The sequence below is a fragment of the Pundamilia nyererei genome, unplaced genomic scaffold (genome assembly GCF_000239375.1).
Source record: "Pundamilia nyererei isolate P.nyererei 1_Seehausen unplaced genomic scaffold, PunNye1.0 scaffold00071, whole genome shotgun sequence".
Lineage (NCBI taxonomy): Eukaryota > Metazoa > Chordata > Actinopteri > Cichliformes > Cichlidae > Pundamilia > Pundamilia nyererei.
Window position 1 is genome coordinate 2,312,225 of NW_005187472.1, and position 14,362 is coordinate 2,326,586.

General features: G+C 40.9%; 3 protein-coding genes and 1 non-coding gene across 7 annotated transcripts in view; all 4 read right to left on the reverse strand.

Moving 5' to 3' along the window:
* The window catches only part of spegb (striated muscle enriched protein kinase b), a 40,839-nt gene extending 39,634 nt beyond the window's left edge, over positions 1-1,205 (reverse strand). For all 3 annotated transcript variants that reach the window (XM_005736893.1, XM_005736892.1, XM_005736891.1), the window contains exon 1: positions 144-1,205. In XM_005736893.1, the coding sequence (XP_005736950.1) occupies positions 144-561 (418 nt within the window). In that variant the 5' untranslated portion in view covers positions 562-1,205. The remainder of the gene's footprint in view (positions 1-143) is intronic.
* Positions 1,206-3,351: 2,146 nt separating this feature from the next.
* Positions 3,352-7,223, reverse strand: LOC102192898 (C-X-C chemokine receptor type 2-like). Its single transcript, XM_005736894.1, has 2 exons — positions 5,061-7,223; positions 3,352-4,960 (listed from the first exon to the last, which is right to left on the reverse strand). The coding sequence occupies exons 1-2, from the start codon at positions 5,065-5,067 to the stop codon at positions 3,885-3,887; spliced, it is 1,083 nt and encodes a 360-aa protein (XP_005736951.1). The 5' UTR covers positions 5,068-7,223; the 3' UTR covers positions 3,352-3,884.
* A 697-nt stretch (positions 7,224-7,920) lies between these two features.
* Positions 7,921-12,626, reverse strand: nabp1a (nucleic acid binding protein 1a). Of its 2 annotated transcripts, none has more exons than XM_005736897.2 (6): positions 12,564-12,626; positions 10,930-11,068; positions 10,759-10,830; positions 10,289-10,373; positions 10,035-10,104; positions 7,921-9,503 (listed from the first exon to the last, which is right to left on the reverse strand). In XM_005736897.2, the coding sequence occupies exons 1-6, from the start codon at positions 12,580-12,582 to the stop codon at positions 9,301-9,303; spliced, it is 588 nt and encodes a 195-aa protein (XP_005736954.1). In that variant the 5' UTR covers positions 12,583-12,626; the 3' UTR covers positions 7,921-9,300. The 2 variants fall into 2 exon arrangements, with proteins under 2 accessions (XP_005736954.1, XP_005736952.1); XM_005736895.1 differs by lacking the exon at positions 12,564-12,626 and adding an exon at positions 11,287-12,319.
* A 283-nt stretch (positions 12,627-12,909) lies between these two features.
* On the reverse strand, positions 12,910-12,991 carry trnas-cga (transfer RNA serine (anticodon CGA)). Its single transcript has one exon. It is a non-coding gene; the product is annotated as a tRNA-Ser (tRNA).
* Positions 12,992-14,362: the final 1,371 nt, after the last annotated feature.

Genomic DNA, 14,362 nt, shown 5'->3' on the forward strand with positions numbered 1-14,362 from the left:
TTTTTCCAATTAATTTGAAGGGTACTTTTGGAAAAGTGTGGTATAAAATATGTTTTAGTGGATTTTCACATGTCAAAACCTGCAAAGTGAATCCAGAAAAAGCTATTCAGTCTGAAGTAAACCTTTAGACAGATGGATATTACCTTCACCCAGATCCAGTACAGCAAGCACAGCGCTGCTCCGAGCCTCTCCCAGGTGATTGTTGGCAATGCAGGTGTAGAGACCAGCATCACTCGGTTTGCAATCCCTAATCCATAGCCCTCCGTACTCTTGGTTCTCCATGTTGAGGAGTTCATCGTTATGGTACCAATACAGGGAAGGCTGTGGATCTCCAGCCACAGTCACCTTCAGACGGATGTCACAGCCTGTCCCCACGGCAGCGTTCCTCATTTTCCGTGTAAAAACCGGTGGGGTTGGGGTGTGGTAACCAGGTCCTTGAGGTTCCGGGACAACTTGGTCTGGGCTCGCTTTGGACCGTTTTGGGGGGATGATGGGACTTGGTGGTGCCCCTGCTTCATCTGCCCCTTTTTTCAGGGTCATTTGCACCTCAGCTTTTCTCATGGCTAAAACTGTCTACCTGGACTTTATGATTATATCACTACCTGGGCCTTGTCTTAGCAAGCCGTAGTCATGCCTTAAAAGGGCATTAGAGGCTACAGGTTACACACATACATTACAGCTAAAATGGCGTTCATGTTTTTGAACATTGGAGAGATAAATTCATTTTACTTTTACTTTAGAAACACGTCAATAAGATTAAGTGCTCCTTGAATTGCTGTTCTCTAACCGCAGCTGTTGTTTGAAGAAGAAAACGAAATTGTTGATCACCAGGTAATTAAGCAGATAGAGATAGCTGCCGCTCTCCTGCCTGAAGGTATTTTTAGGGCAAGACCTACTGGATCATGTTGCATTAACGGCTCCCTGGACTTGTCTGTTAGAAGTGACGGTTGCTTCTCCCCCTTCTTTTCGTGGTCTTCTCTGACTTTTCAAACTTTTGTAACCAGTTCCCAGAAGTGTATAACACATTCACTCAGCATTGTGTGAAAGTCTTCAGTGAGATTCCTCTTTATTCCTGGTGGCCTTGAGAGTGTTTCTTGGTTGGCTTCTGGTTGAATGGAAGCATCAAGTCCTCTCTGGTGAGTCGCACAGTGCCCCCCCCCTCCCACCTTATCCCATGAGTTAAACCGCCCCACTCATGATCTCCCCCTTAGCTCTACCAGTCAGGGGAAATGACAGTCACAGCCCAGCAAGTCTTAGAACGACAGCTGCATGCTGAACCATCTGACCACTCACTGCTGGGCTCCCGCCCCCTTGTAATTTTTAGCCAACCTGAGGTCAGTAGAACATGTGAGGTGGCGCAACACTTGGTACACCAGAGGGTCTGCATGGGGCATATGTTCAATTTCTAAGTCACAGAGTCTGACATTGCCCCCCACCCCCCCATTATGTGTAAGGTGTCAAATTTCATGTTTATCATTCAAAACAAATTTATCATTGGAATAATTATGTGAGGCAAGAGTTGGACCAATGAAACAAATATTTTAGGAATCCTTAAGTATTTAGTAGCAAAGGTAGCTGAGGTGGCATCAGAGGTGCTAACCTGTTGGCTGATGTTGGCTGGTATGTCGCATAATCCCGCCCCCCCAAAAAAAAACGTAGCAAAACTGTGCACATTGTTTTCAGAAACCATAGATCATATATTAAAGAAATATTAACGTGAGTGTTATTGTTGCATAGCTTGCCCTCCAGTTGGCACTTCCAACGCACAGGACTTTGTAACATCTAGTTAAGGTAGACCCTAAACAAGTCAATTTATTACGGTCACAAATGTTAGGTCAAAAGAAAAAATATCTGTGGGTTTATCGGAATATCTGTTTTTTTAAATCACCAAATACTTCTATCGGTGTTGTTCTTAAAAATTTCCATCTGTAATTTATGACTGATATTGAGTGTTATAAGTGTTGATGGTACAAAGTTTGCCCACCAGTGGGCCCTCTGGAACTTCCCTGCTGGCAATACACATGTTTGAAGTACCTGACACGCACTGTGGAAACAAGTAACTACACGAAACAAATGGTGGAGACATCTGTTCATGATTGATGTGTCTGAATCATGGACTTAACAACTATCAGCTGATATTTCCCAGGATATTGGATTTTTAAATATCAATTTAATATCAGCATCTTAAAAAGTCTTTATCAGTCGAGCTCTAATTATCAAGCCTGAAGTTGCGTTTGCATTTTCAGCATCGTAAGTTTGCCTTGGAAATGGGAAATGTCGACATGCCCTAAAGCAGACCTTCCCAAAGTGTGGGGCCCACACACAAGTTGTATAATCGTGTATATAATTGTACTTTTATCACAAACCGTGCCCAAAACAGCTCAAAAAACCTGCGGTCTCCCAGTATTGCTACACATTTAGTGCTAGCATGCTAGCTTTGCACATGTACTTGTCCATTTATATTTATATGTATATTTATACCTATATCTCTATCTTTATCTCTTTATCTTAATATTTATCTATCAATATCTCTGTTTTACACTCATTTTATACGAGTGCCTGATGTTTGAGATATATTTGCTGCTATATGACAACTCAGTTTTCCTCCGGGATTAATAAAGTCTCTGATTCTGATTTACAATATACACGAATGCTGAAAGAAGCTGCAAACTTCAGCTGCAATGAAAACAAAAAAGCCTGACATACATGGAGCAGTTTTGTTGTAAAAAAGGACGAAGCTTGTAAGACCTGGGCAGTGAGAAAAACATGAACCTTTTAATTAACCTCTTACACCTGGTAGGAAAAAAGGAAAAGCACAAAACCCAAGAAAGCAACGTTTTGGGCTGTAAATGTTAGATTAAAAAGTTTGAAAATCCACTTTCATAGCTTTTGCATCCTGGATTTGTGAAAACCATTTAAAGTTAGACACAAGTTCAGCAGTAGCAGTTGGTTAGTTGCACACCTGCAAGTTCTTCCCGGCAAAATAAGTGTTTCTGTGGATCATCCAAACTGGCGCTATTTCTGCAAACCCAACAGCCAGTGCCAGTATTGAACCAACATGCTTGTCAGTTATCAAGTAAATTAGATGTTTTTGATCATTTTGTAATCAAGAGGGAGTAGATATCGCTCCTCCGATCTCAAATATGGCTGCATTTCTGTGGCTGCAGTCATCAAAACTTCTGCTTTTTCTCCCCTATACAAGCAAAGTTCACACCATTAACCCAATGGTGGGAACCTTGTGGAGGGGGGGGGTTTCCCATCATTTGACTGTGGTGTCTCAGCTGATCAATGAACACGTAAACCTCCAATGACTCTGCGGTGTCATATCAATCACAAACAAAGGAGCAAAGGGGATGGTTTTATTCATTTCTCATATATACAGACATTGATGGCAACCATATACAGATACAAAAATGTGAATGCATTTCTATAAAAATAACTCAATGTTATGTAATTGATGAACTGATGTTTCACAATCTACCGCCGAATTGTTGCAACTCAGAGTTCACTGGCAAGGGCTCAGTGTTAATGTTGTAATGCTGCGATGTCGTGTTGAAACGCGACATTTTTTATTTTCTCTTTCTTCAGAATCGTCATTGAAGATGACGGGGCGAATTTAACAAACCTCAAAGAAAAACAAAAAAGTGTGTGCAGCAAATCAAAGTTAAATAATAATAAAATAGAATCTAAAGTCTTAAAAAGTATGTACACTAATAATATTATTACACAAATTATTTAAAAATATTTTGAAGTCTTTCTTTGACAAATATTAGCTGCAGTACAAATATGAGGATTATCAAAACTAGCAGTTTTCCACACTTTAATCCCCACATTAAATCTCCCTGATCAGCTGACCTGAGTAGTTTCAAGTGTCTCTGATGTTCTCACATGATTGTAGGCGTGAGCTCCGATGACAGCGAAAATCTGCTGCTTCTTGATGTTGACGATCTTTCAATGATTCCTATCTTTGCCATTAACTGCCGTAGCCTCCTTCTGAATTTCTCTCCCAGGAAAGCGTACAGCACTGGGTTTAAACAGCTGTGAAGCAGGGCCAGACTCTGGGTGACAAACATGGCCTGGTCCACTGCTGTCCTCGCTGGGCACTGATACTCTACTATCTTTGCCCTGAAAAATGTGTCCACTATCACTACTAGGTGGTACGGCGTCCAACAAAGCAGGAAAGCGAGGACCACGAATATGATAACTTTCATGGCTCGCTGGCGTTGAAACCCCCCACGGATGTGAAGGAGGCGATGGATGGTGATTCCGTAGCAGGGCAGCATGATGGCCAGGGGGATGAAAAAACCCAAAGTGTGGCGGAGAATTCTGGTGGCCAGTCGCCACTCATCAGCAGTGCTGGGATCGTATTTTTCAGTGCACAGTACGTGACTAGAGTTGTAAGAGGTGAAAGTGGAGCTGAACAAGCCCGGGAGGGACAGAAGCGCTCCGACAATCCAGACGGCGGCACAAACTCCCCAGCTGACCAGCTGTCGATTAGTCCTACGAACCTCCATGGCGCGCACAATCACAGTGTACCGGTCCACACTGATGAAAGTCAAGAAGAGAATGGTTGAGTAGAAGCTCACCTCTTGGAGGACAGTGACTATTTTGCACATGGCTTCTCCAAATACCCAGCCCCGAGTAACCGAGGTGGCCCAGAACGGGAGGGTGATGGCGAGCAAGAGGTCTGCGATCGCCAGGTGGAGGAGGTAGAGGTCAGAAGGGGTCAAAGGTTGCTTGCTTAAGCTGATCACCAGCCCCACCACCACGTTACCGGGAAGTGCCATCACAAAGATGAGGACATAAAAGACACTGACAACGATCATCACAGTATCTGAGATGGTGTGAAAGCTACAGGGCTGGGTGGCGGGGTCAAGTAAAAAGTCTGTGTAATTATAGCTAAAGTTCAGAGCGTCGTAAATGGCACCAAAATCCTCCCAGGACAATGATGCGTTTGGTTCTGAGGACAAAAAAGAAAAAAAGAAAAGAAAGCATTAAATTATTACAAAGACTTTTCCCAAACAGATTTAAGTTGATGAAAGGAGGATGAAAAAACTCACCAGTCATTGTGATGTCTTCTCAGCGGGACGCACTGAATGTGTCACACGAAGGCATTTGTCTCCTAAATGATGTATCCCTCTAGACCCCTCCCACCAGGTCCATTTTCCTGTTTGCGTCACACACACAGACTTTGATTTGCTCAAGAATCCAAACATGAAGAAAGTCTGTTTCCAGTCCCATTTACATTTACACATAGCTGCAAGTATATAGCACAACGTCACTGTCATTTATTTCTTTTTACAGCTTCATGTGTTGTTGTTTTTTCTTTTTAATACATCATTACAGAGTATTTTTAATAGTCTTTTTTTGTTGTTGTTGCTAAACCACAGTGCTTCCCCCAAAACAAACCCAGGCCCATGATGTGAATCACTGTGTCATGGGATTACTGTCACACTGGAGGCAAAATTGAAACAGAAACCACTTGTTAATGTGGTCTGTGAAATCTGTGAAATAAAAAAACACTGTTTGTTTTGTTTTGTTCCATGCATCGCGATCGTGTAAGCCGTATACAGAAAAAATGGGAAAATAAGGAAAAAAAGCCTGGGGTACCGTTCAGCCTGTCGACAGTAGGATCTTTAGGAGTTGCCAGATCATCTTTTACCGCAACCATCAACCTGTGCCCTGGCCTGAAAATACGAACAGTTACAGCAATCTGACAGCAGAAGGGTTACCGTCATGATGATAATTCAGTGAATGCAGATTGGGGAAAAGCCTTGAATGTCGTGCACCTGAGTGCACAGTGATGCTGGTATAGCTACAGGTTATACATGAGTTGTATCAGGGTTGCCAGATTCCCAAAAGAGATTGTCAGTAGATGCAGTGAAGCTGTCAGCATGTGAGGCTGATAAAAGATCCTTCTTTGTAAATAAACCAATGGTGTGGCTTAAGAAAATCCTACGTGGCCTGCTTCTAGAGCTGTTGTGCTCAAAAGATTTCCAGTAAACTTGACAATAGCCTTTCAGGCCGAGGGGTAAAATACAAAATGAAGCAAAACACACCACAACATTGCTCCACCTTTTCCGACTCAGTTTAGAATCCTATACAAATGATTTTGTATGTGTTCAAAAATTTTTTAAATTAGTCGATATGTTCAAAATTTATTGATGTAACAGGTTGAAATCCTCATGTCGGCTTCTGTCGGTACAAATCTAAAATATGACAAATCACACGACGCTACTAGACTTCTGATGAAACACTGAGGAAGTTCCCAGCTCATCACATTCTTTGTCAACACGAGTGTCTAAGATCACATTTCCTGCCACACTTCTCATGTGTGTGTCAACTTCCAGTGTCACAAGCTCTCGGCTTTTATCATAAACATGTTTTGAACATATGGTTCTTTGAAAAAAATAATAAAATAACTTTAAAAAATAGTTCTTTGAAAGGTGCTCAGCAGTGACACGATTGCAAAAAAAGACTAAGAAAAAAACACATCTTGGTAAATAAAAGTAGAAATATAGAGTTACAGTAAAATGAACAAGTGATTACAACACATGAGCAACACAGAAATGAATTCTGAAACAGTGCTTTAAATATTTGAAATGAGCCTCGACCTCTGATTGAGAACAGGATTAGTGTATCAGGAACTGTTAAAAATAATCTTTTGGATTAGGGATGTTAAAACTGATGGGTTGTTTGATTGGATTTACTTTGCAATTCTGGACCAGGTCAACTTAGATGCTCTAAGATACAGTGGGAATGTGCAGCAGAAATCTAGACTCACTAACCCGAACACTGAGCCACACTGAAAAAAACCTGCCTGATATCAAAGACGACAGACAGATTCTCACTTTTATCATCTGTGAGACGGGATTGTATTTGCAGGATCTTATTGTGTTGTGAAGACTTTAATGGGGGGGAAGGAACGTTACCCATTACAGAGATGCAACATCAAAGTGTACTTGGCACGCCAATCTAACTTGCATGGTGTATTGCAGGGGTGTCAAACATAAGGCCCAGGGGCCAAAAATCATCCTGGTGAAGATTCCTATCCAATCACAGCTTTTCCCCACACATAAAATCCTCCCCAGCGGCCATTTATACTAAAGTAATTAAATGATAAATTTTACCCATTTACTTCTTACAGGCCAAACAGTCGTGCTGACAGATATCTTCCTTTAGAACTGGATGCAAAAACAGAATCATTATGAAGAAGTGCTGTGTGTTTGGAAACTTTTTTTTTTCAAGGTCACACAAAAACAAAAAAAATTAAAAATTAAAAATTTGAATAAACGTTATTTAAACTCAACAGATTTTTCTCCACGGGGGGAGAAACTCTTGCAAATGAAATTTGCAATTTTAGTAAAGACAAGTTGGATGTGCAGTGCTAATGTATTTAAGAGCTGCTTATTCAAAGGGAATTTTGTGCATTTCCCACTTTGCTGAAATTAAAATAAAGACATTCAGTGGAAAGACGATGATTCGGGGACGGGCATATTTAAATTTATCTTTATGCAGGTGCTCAGGATCTAAGTTCACCCTACAATGAGGTTTGATACCCTAAATTTGTCTTACTTAAAATATGACGTGAAGTCCAGCTGTTTAGACTAAAAAAAAACAAACAAACCCAAAACACTCCTACAGCTGCTTTGGGGATCTCTTGTAGTCCCAGCAGCACACAGATCAAACAGCTGGCCTCTACAGGCAACTACACTTTTGTTCCACTTGTGCACACAGAAGATAAAGGTGGTGTCCTGTGTTTTTGTGCAGCTTAAAGTCTACATGTACGTAAACTAACGTGAAAGGCCCTTTCACCTTTTGACATAGAGAGTAAGAATCAAACAAAAAAAAATAAAAAGAGAAAAACCACAAGTGCGTCAGAAAAGTGAGACTGGGAAATTGCGCCATCCTGAGGCCATAACGTTTAGGTGCTTGGTGCAACAGAGGATATGAAGACAGGGTTTTGTCGAAAGCAACACATTGCTTCAAAACAAAATTCTTAATGCAAATGCTTTCATTTGCACAGACATAAGGGTCCTAACCCAACTGTGATAAAGGAAGTTAAACAATAAAACTCCAGTTCCACTTCTGCTTGAGCGATCTCGCCAAAAACCTGAAGTAAAGAAAAGTAAAACGGTAAAGTAACCATTGTCTGGGCAAAGCAAATCATGCGAAGGCATGTCCAAAAATAACATAATTTATCAATCTGGGCACTAGATGGTGCTGTAGAGTGCAATGATGAGCAGAAAGTAGGTTTATTTTGCCGTTGGTGGCAGTGTGGCGCTTTAATAGAGGTGGCAGCATGTTTACAGGACGATGAGTCTTTTGGGGTGATGTGCATTCAGGCCCCTGAACACTTCTCATGTAGGCTTTAAACTGCAGTGTAAGAATATATCAGCGACAGTACGAGTAACTCAAGCTCTCAAACAGACTACAGAAAAGCAAATGTGACAGAAAATTGCTCTAAAATTTATTTGGTGAACTGTTTTTGCCAGTATTTAAGTGGTCCCTAAACGTACAGTTGATGGCCAACAAAGAAAAAAAGAGAAAGAAAGAAAACAACAAAACATGTCTTATTGAAAAGAAAAAAAGAAACCGTTCACTATCAGTCTACCTACCAATAATTAAAACGCAAAACTAACACCTTTCCTTTCACACAGTCACTTCAGAAAACAGTTTGGTTTGAAGAGTTTCACATGGGCAGTCAGTTCAACTACTTATTTTCACAACTTAAGGCCTTTTTTTTTCCTCTAAAAAACTAAATAAAGCAGAAACTGATTTCCTGAATTAAATGACAGCTAAGCCTCGACATAAATTAAGAGAAGAAAGTGCATCAAGTGTTCAAGTAGGGTGTATAGTTTTAAAGAACATGAAGAGGGCAAGGGTTCAGGTTGGTGTTTGTTTGGGAGTTGGGGGGGTAACACTGGCACAGAACTGGCAACTTGAAGAAGAAGGGTGCAGACTGGGAAGCTGCCCACACCTCAGCCACACCAGGTCGCGACTATCTAAGAAGCCCTGAAAACGCATAAAGTGGTAGATCATAATCACACTGTGCTGCTTATGAGAGCACTACCTGCACTACGGATGACAGACGACACATCTGATCATGTTAGCCTGGATTAAAAAAAGAAAGAAATTCTGCAAGTAGTCAGTTGTTTGTTTTTTTTTGTTTTTTTATAGCCAACACAGGCTGTGATGAAGACGGGGCAGACAGGTCGGAAAGCTGTAAGAGGGGGGTAAATGGTGACGTCCATAGATTTCTCACATACCACCCTCCCCTGCACCTTCTAACCCCCAATTTCATCTTTTGGCACGTCGTGGGTCCCTGCCGTTGCTAATTGTAACTGAGGACTTTGTAGCTGGTGGGGCTCCAGCAGCAGTAACCGAAGGGGCACCGTTGCCAGGCGACCGTCCATTGGGCCGCCCGACGTTCCCAAACGTGGGGTCACGGGGTGCACCAGGTGGTTGATTATTGTTGGCATATGGCGGCATGGCACCGTTACCTGCAGGTTAGAAACATGAGTCAGTCCTCACTCATTTCTGTTTTTTGTCTCACATTTGTGGGTGCGACTGAAGTGTGTTTTGTTTTAACAGGTCACCTTCTTCCTTTTAAAATCACAACAAGAGTCATTTGTTAGAAGCAAGCTCATGATTGCCACCTCATGTTTGGTGTATTTTCTTTATTTTACCGCCAAGTTGTGTTTTAACTCTAGTTAAAACTAAACTAAGTGAGAAAATTACATAACCCTTGAAATGCCAGCCTTTTCATCCCTTAAAAGATTATTAAGCACATTTGTGAATAATTCAATTGATGACAGACGAACTTCTTTTAGCTGCTTCGCCTTATGCCAGTCCCTGTCTGGAATCTGAGTTTTTGAGGCTCCATCAGTACAGACATAAAGCTTTGTAAATGCAGGTGACTACAACAACAAACCCAATGTTAGCATCAAAGTGTACCATTACGTAACACATGCACACAAGTCATCAGTCAGCTTGTGGTTAACTCAAAATTTGCATTAGGAAAATACACTGACCTGGTGGAGCAGATGTACCTGAATTCTGATTGGGTGGAGAGTTCCCCCTCTGATTCTGGTCAGGCTTCCCCTGGTAGACAAAGAGGAAGGCCACCTTAAATATATTTTCACTTAGACTGAGGCATGCAGAAAGCTTGCAGAAGATAGTTTAGCTTGATTTATTTGGGGAAATGCACAGATCTGCATGAGAACAGGACAACCAAAGTGTTCTTGAGGGGTCTGCACCAGCTGGCCAGTTTCCTAAGAGTACTCACAGACTTGTTTTGCTGGTTTGCTTGGGCTAGCAGCTCTGGGTTTGGTTCACTGAAGTTGGGCACTTCTGAATACACCATACAGAATCTGGAAAGATATTAGAGAACATTTAATCATCTTGTATGATCGTTTCAGCCATCAGCTGTATTGCACTCATCCTTATGAAGAAATGCCCCACTATTCACACTTTATCAGCCAAGGGAAAGCCAGACTGTAACAACCACAAACTGTACTGTAGTAGAGGTCAGTGTGCAAACTTATAAAATGAAATTTTATTCGCTTTAGAAATAAACTTCAAAAATGCTCCAATCATGTTTTGTGAAATGTATTAAAATGCTTGACTGTGTTTTAAAACTGTCCTGTTACCATTACATTTTACAAAGCATGACTCTGGAACAGAGTGATACGCTAAGCAGAATTCCAAGAGGGACCGGAGCATTACATAAATAGATGTGTGTGACCATCTACTTACTCTCCAATCTTCTGTAGATCTCCTCCTCTTCCAGTGTATAAGGTCAGGCAGCCTTTCCATATAGATGCATAGCTAGCAGAGAAATACCAGGTTAAACTGGTGCAGACATACAAAATATGCAAACACCGATCTCTCTGGCAACATTGAAGATTTCTACATCCGCAGTCTTACCCTCTGGTTAGCTTGATGATGTCCCCTGGCTGAATAAGGCTGCCGAGTTCATCCCAAACGGAGATAGCTATGCTACCGCTCTTGTCTGCCACCTTGCATGAGCGCACCTCATGGCCATCTTTCGTTTTGGTTACTCGACCTAACAAAACAAAACAAAAAAAAAAGACTCAAGGTACAAATAGCTCTACCAGAGGCCAACTCTCAACTTTCACATAGAACAGTATTAAATCAAAGCCTCACTGTATTTAGGCTGTATCTCTCATGGCTTTCACAGCAAAGCTGCCGGTCCCTTTAAGAAAAAGGAGCACGAGTTGATGTAGGGAGAGACCGCTTTAGCCTCACAGTCCAACTACTCACCTATTTCCAAAACGATGAACACGATATTCAAATTTTTCGAGCCAGGCTTCACATCCTTTATCAAAAACAAGGCCTCGTTTGTTGGTGCTGCCATTATTAGTGTCGAGGGTGGAAAAAACGGACCACTGATGTCTCTCTTCCTGTCACTCAAACTCAGCAGCTATAACTGTCGTTACTATGTAATGGAGAGCTAAAACCGTTAGCTTCAGCTTAGCTAACTAGTTAGCCTGTCAGCCTTGCTACTTCTAACACGTATCTTAACTGTTTATAACATAAAACACAGGGGACCAGCGCCTTAGATAACCCACATTAAACTTAACACAAACGCTTGTGACAGTGGTGAAGGACAACTATACTCTTTACAGCTAACTGACACTAGCAGGGTGACAAGATAGCTCCGCTAAGGAACAATTCGCTAAATGTTTGCTAGCTCCCAGTTAGCTACCTTATTTTAGTTTCAGAATACGAGTGTCTGGATATCTCGTTTTTCGCAATTATCGCCATAATGTCAGCTTCATTCTTCTCATAAAATTAGCTAACGTAGAATCCGTTGCAAAGTAGCTGTCAAGTACTCAAAACGATGTTTCGAAATCAGATACCAATAGGCTGACAAATCCAGAATCCCTGGTTCAATCTGAGGTTCCTGTTTTAACAAATACCACTCCACTGACTGCAAGTTACATCACAGCTTAATGTGCTGCCTGTACTTCTAGCCTTTTTTAGTAGACCCACTCGATCATTTAGACACGTCTTTTTAATGCTTTTAAACTAATCGACCGCATTTCCTTTGTGTGCCTTTTGTAAGTATAAAGAACTGTTAGCCTTGTTAGCGCGCAGTCTGGCCAAATGCTTTGTTATACGACTAGTGTGTCTATTTTTAACTATCTGTAGCCCCAGTAGCGTTGCTGTTGTTCGAACAACACTTATTGTTAAATGTCCGAGGTATTAATCCCTAAATACTACGGCCCCCAAAACGCTATTTTAAAAAAAAAAACTGTACACACTGCCAACAACACGGTTTAACCTTCTTGAACAATGCCCCAAAAACTACGTCAGCTGTACTGCTGGTCAGTTTTATCTCCACCGGACGATTCCATTTTTCTACACGGCGAAGGGGTATATTCGTAAAAGTATATTTTAATGTGATTTTATATAGACAAATCAATATATAGAGAACAATTGTATAGTTGTATTCTTGTAAGATACTGCATCCAAAACCATAAAAAGGCACAAAACCTAGCTGTTTAGAGTTGCAAATGAAAGCAGTTGGTTTTTACCATAGCAAATGAATTCCATTCACAAACAACGCGAGACGAGAGGAAATGTGAGTTTACTATCAACCGTAAAACTAACGGTGGTTTGCTTATTTATTTATTTTTAATAATGTCGCATCCGTTTTACTAATCTCGGTTTATCGTTGTTTTTGTCTTCAATGTGTCCCAGTTTAAACACAGATTTCACTCAGAGTGTAGAATCCGTCACTTAGCACTAGGTATCGTGGGTAACCCTTCGGGGACACACATTGTATTAAATCAATAAATTGGGTCTAGTTTGACAAGTTTCTGAACGATTGAGTGTGATCGTGTTTTATAAGAGGAAATTTGTGGCAATCAAAAGTTTTAACGTCACGAACAGGATTCGAACCTGTGCGGGGAAACCCCATTGGATTTCGAGTCCAACGCCTTAACCTCTCGGCCACCGTGACTATACAATCTGGTCCCACATATCTTTTTCACTATAAACATAAGCACTGCCGAGCGTTTACGTTACATATATATTTGGCTGAATTGTGCAAACAAACAGTTGCGTTTCCTACCGTGCTACTTACTACTGTGCAGTGAACGAGAAGGATGGGGCGGTGGAAGAAGCGCAGGGTGTTTGCTTGATTTCGGACATAGGAGGGAGACAAACACCATCAAAACACCCCGCTCGCTCGCTCACAAACGTCGGAGAAATAAAGCTCATTAGACGTTTTAACGATGTACGCAAAAGAGCTGCGTAAAATATAGTGATCTTAAATAAGTTTTTTCTTGTGGATTTTATAAACGTTGTATCGGACAGTAATAAAAGTAAGGTTACGACTGCTGTGGAAATTTCCTTCCAAAGTTTATTGTTGGCAAAGGAAATGCCGGTATCGATGTCCTCTTATTAACAGGAAGATTCCCTCACTTTATTGGTAGAAATCAAAATCAAAATCAAAAGGGTTTTTATTGCGAATCGCTTCTACAGAACATTTTGGTTAGTCTCAGTTTTAATTGGATTAAACTGTGTTAAAGGAATAATGTGATCTTATGTTACTGTGCAATCCAAATTAATGGAAATTTGTATTTCTACAGTATCTGATTACTGATCTTGCTACTCAGTGCTAGTGTATATAAAGTCAATGGTTAATATATAAAGTCAATAGTTAGTGCTAGGGATCGGGGGTTAAGGTTGGTCTAAGGTGCTGCGCAACATTAAGCCACAACCAACCTGAATTTTGTTGTTTATATAGAATGAGAATGAATAATCTGATCTAATCTCTGTATCATGAATCCACACTGTGTAAATAAGGGTTGAGTAACCTCGCCACTCCTTTCAGATATGGGTGATACACAGCCCTGCCTGCTCTAAAGTGTACTAGATTCCAGCTCTATGACAAAACTAAACAACCATACAGCCCTGTCAGCAACAAGCTTAACTAGCCTACATGTTTTCTACCCAATTTTAGGTCAAAGGTATTGAATTAAAGGAGACTTACTACTAGGACTCTACTAGCTTTGTAGGATTCACATTTCACAATAATGCATATTCATCTTATACTGGGTCATATGGAGGCCCTTAATACATTCTCTCGCTGAAAAGGGTAGCTTGCTTCTGAATGGCCATCTCCAGGTGGTTTGAAAAGCAACTTTAAGCCTGAGCTATCTATAAACATTTAGGAATACTTGCTTTTAATGACCTCATACAGATCTAAGAGCAAGGATTACTTGTACACACTGCATACCTCATTATTTACAACTATAGTCGTATTTTATATGTGCATTCACACAAGTTTGACAGAAAAACAAGGAAAAGCACAATAGATAATCTTTAC

What these genes read in the sequence shown, in the direction of transcription:
- nabp1a (XM_005736895.1), bottom strand. Translation starts at nt 11,380, where the DNA reads ATGGCAGCACCAACAAACGAGGCCTTGTTTTTGATAAAGGATGTGAAG. An exon ending in GATCTACAGAAGATTGGAGA is followed by an intron (nt 10,374 to 10,758) that starts GTAAGTAGATGG and finishes ATATCTTTCCAG; the next exon opens with ATTCTGTATGGTGTATTCAG. An exon ending in CAAACCAGCAAAACAAGTCT is followed by an intron (nt 10,105 to 10,288) that starts GTGAGTACTCTT and finishes TTTGTCTACCAG; the next exon opens with GGGAAGCCTGACCAGAATCA.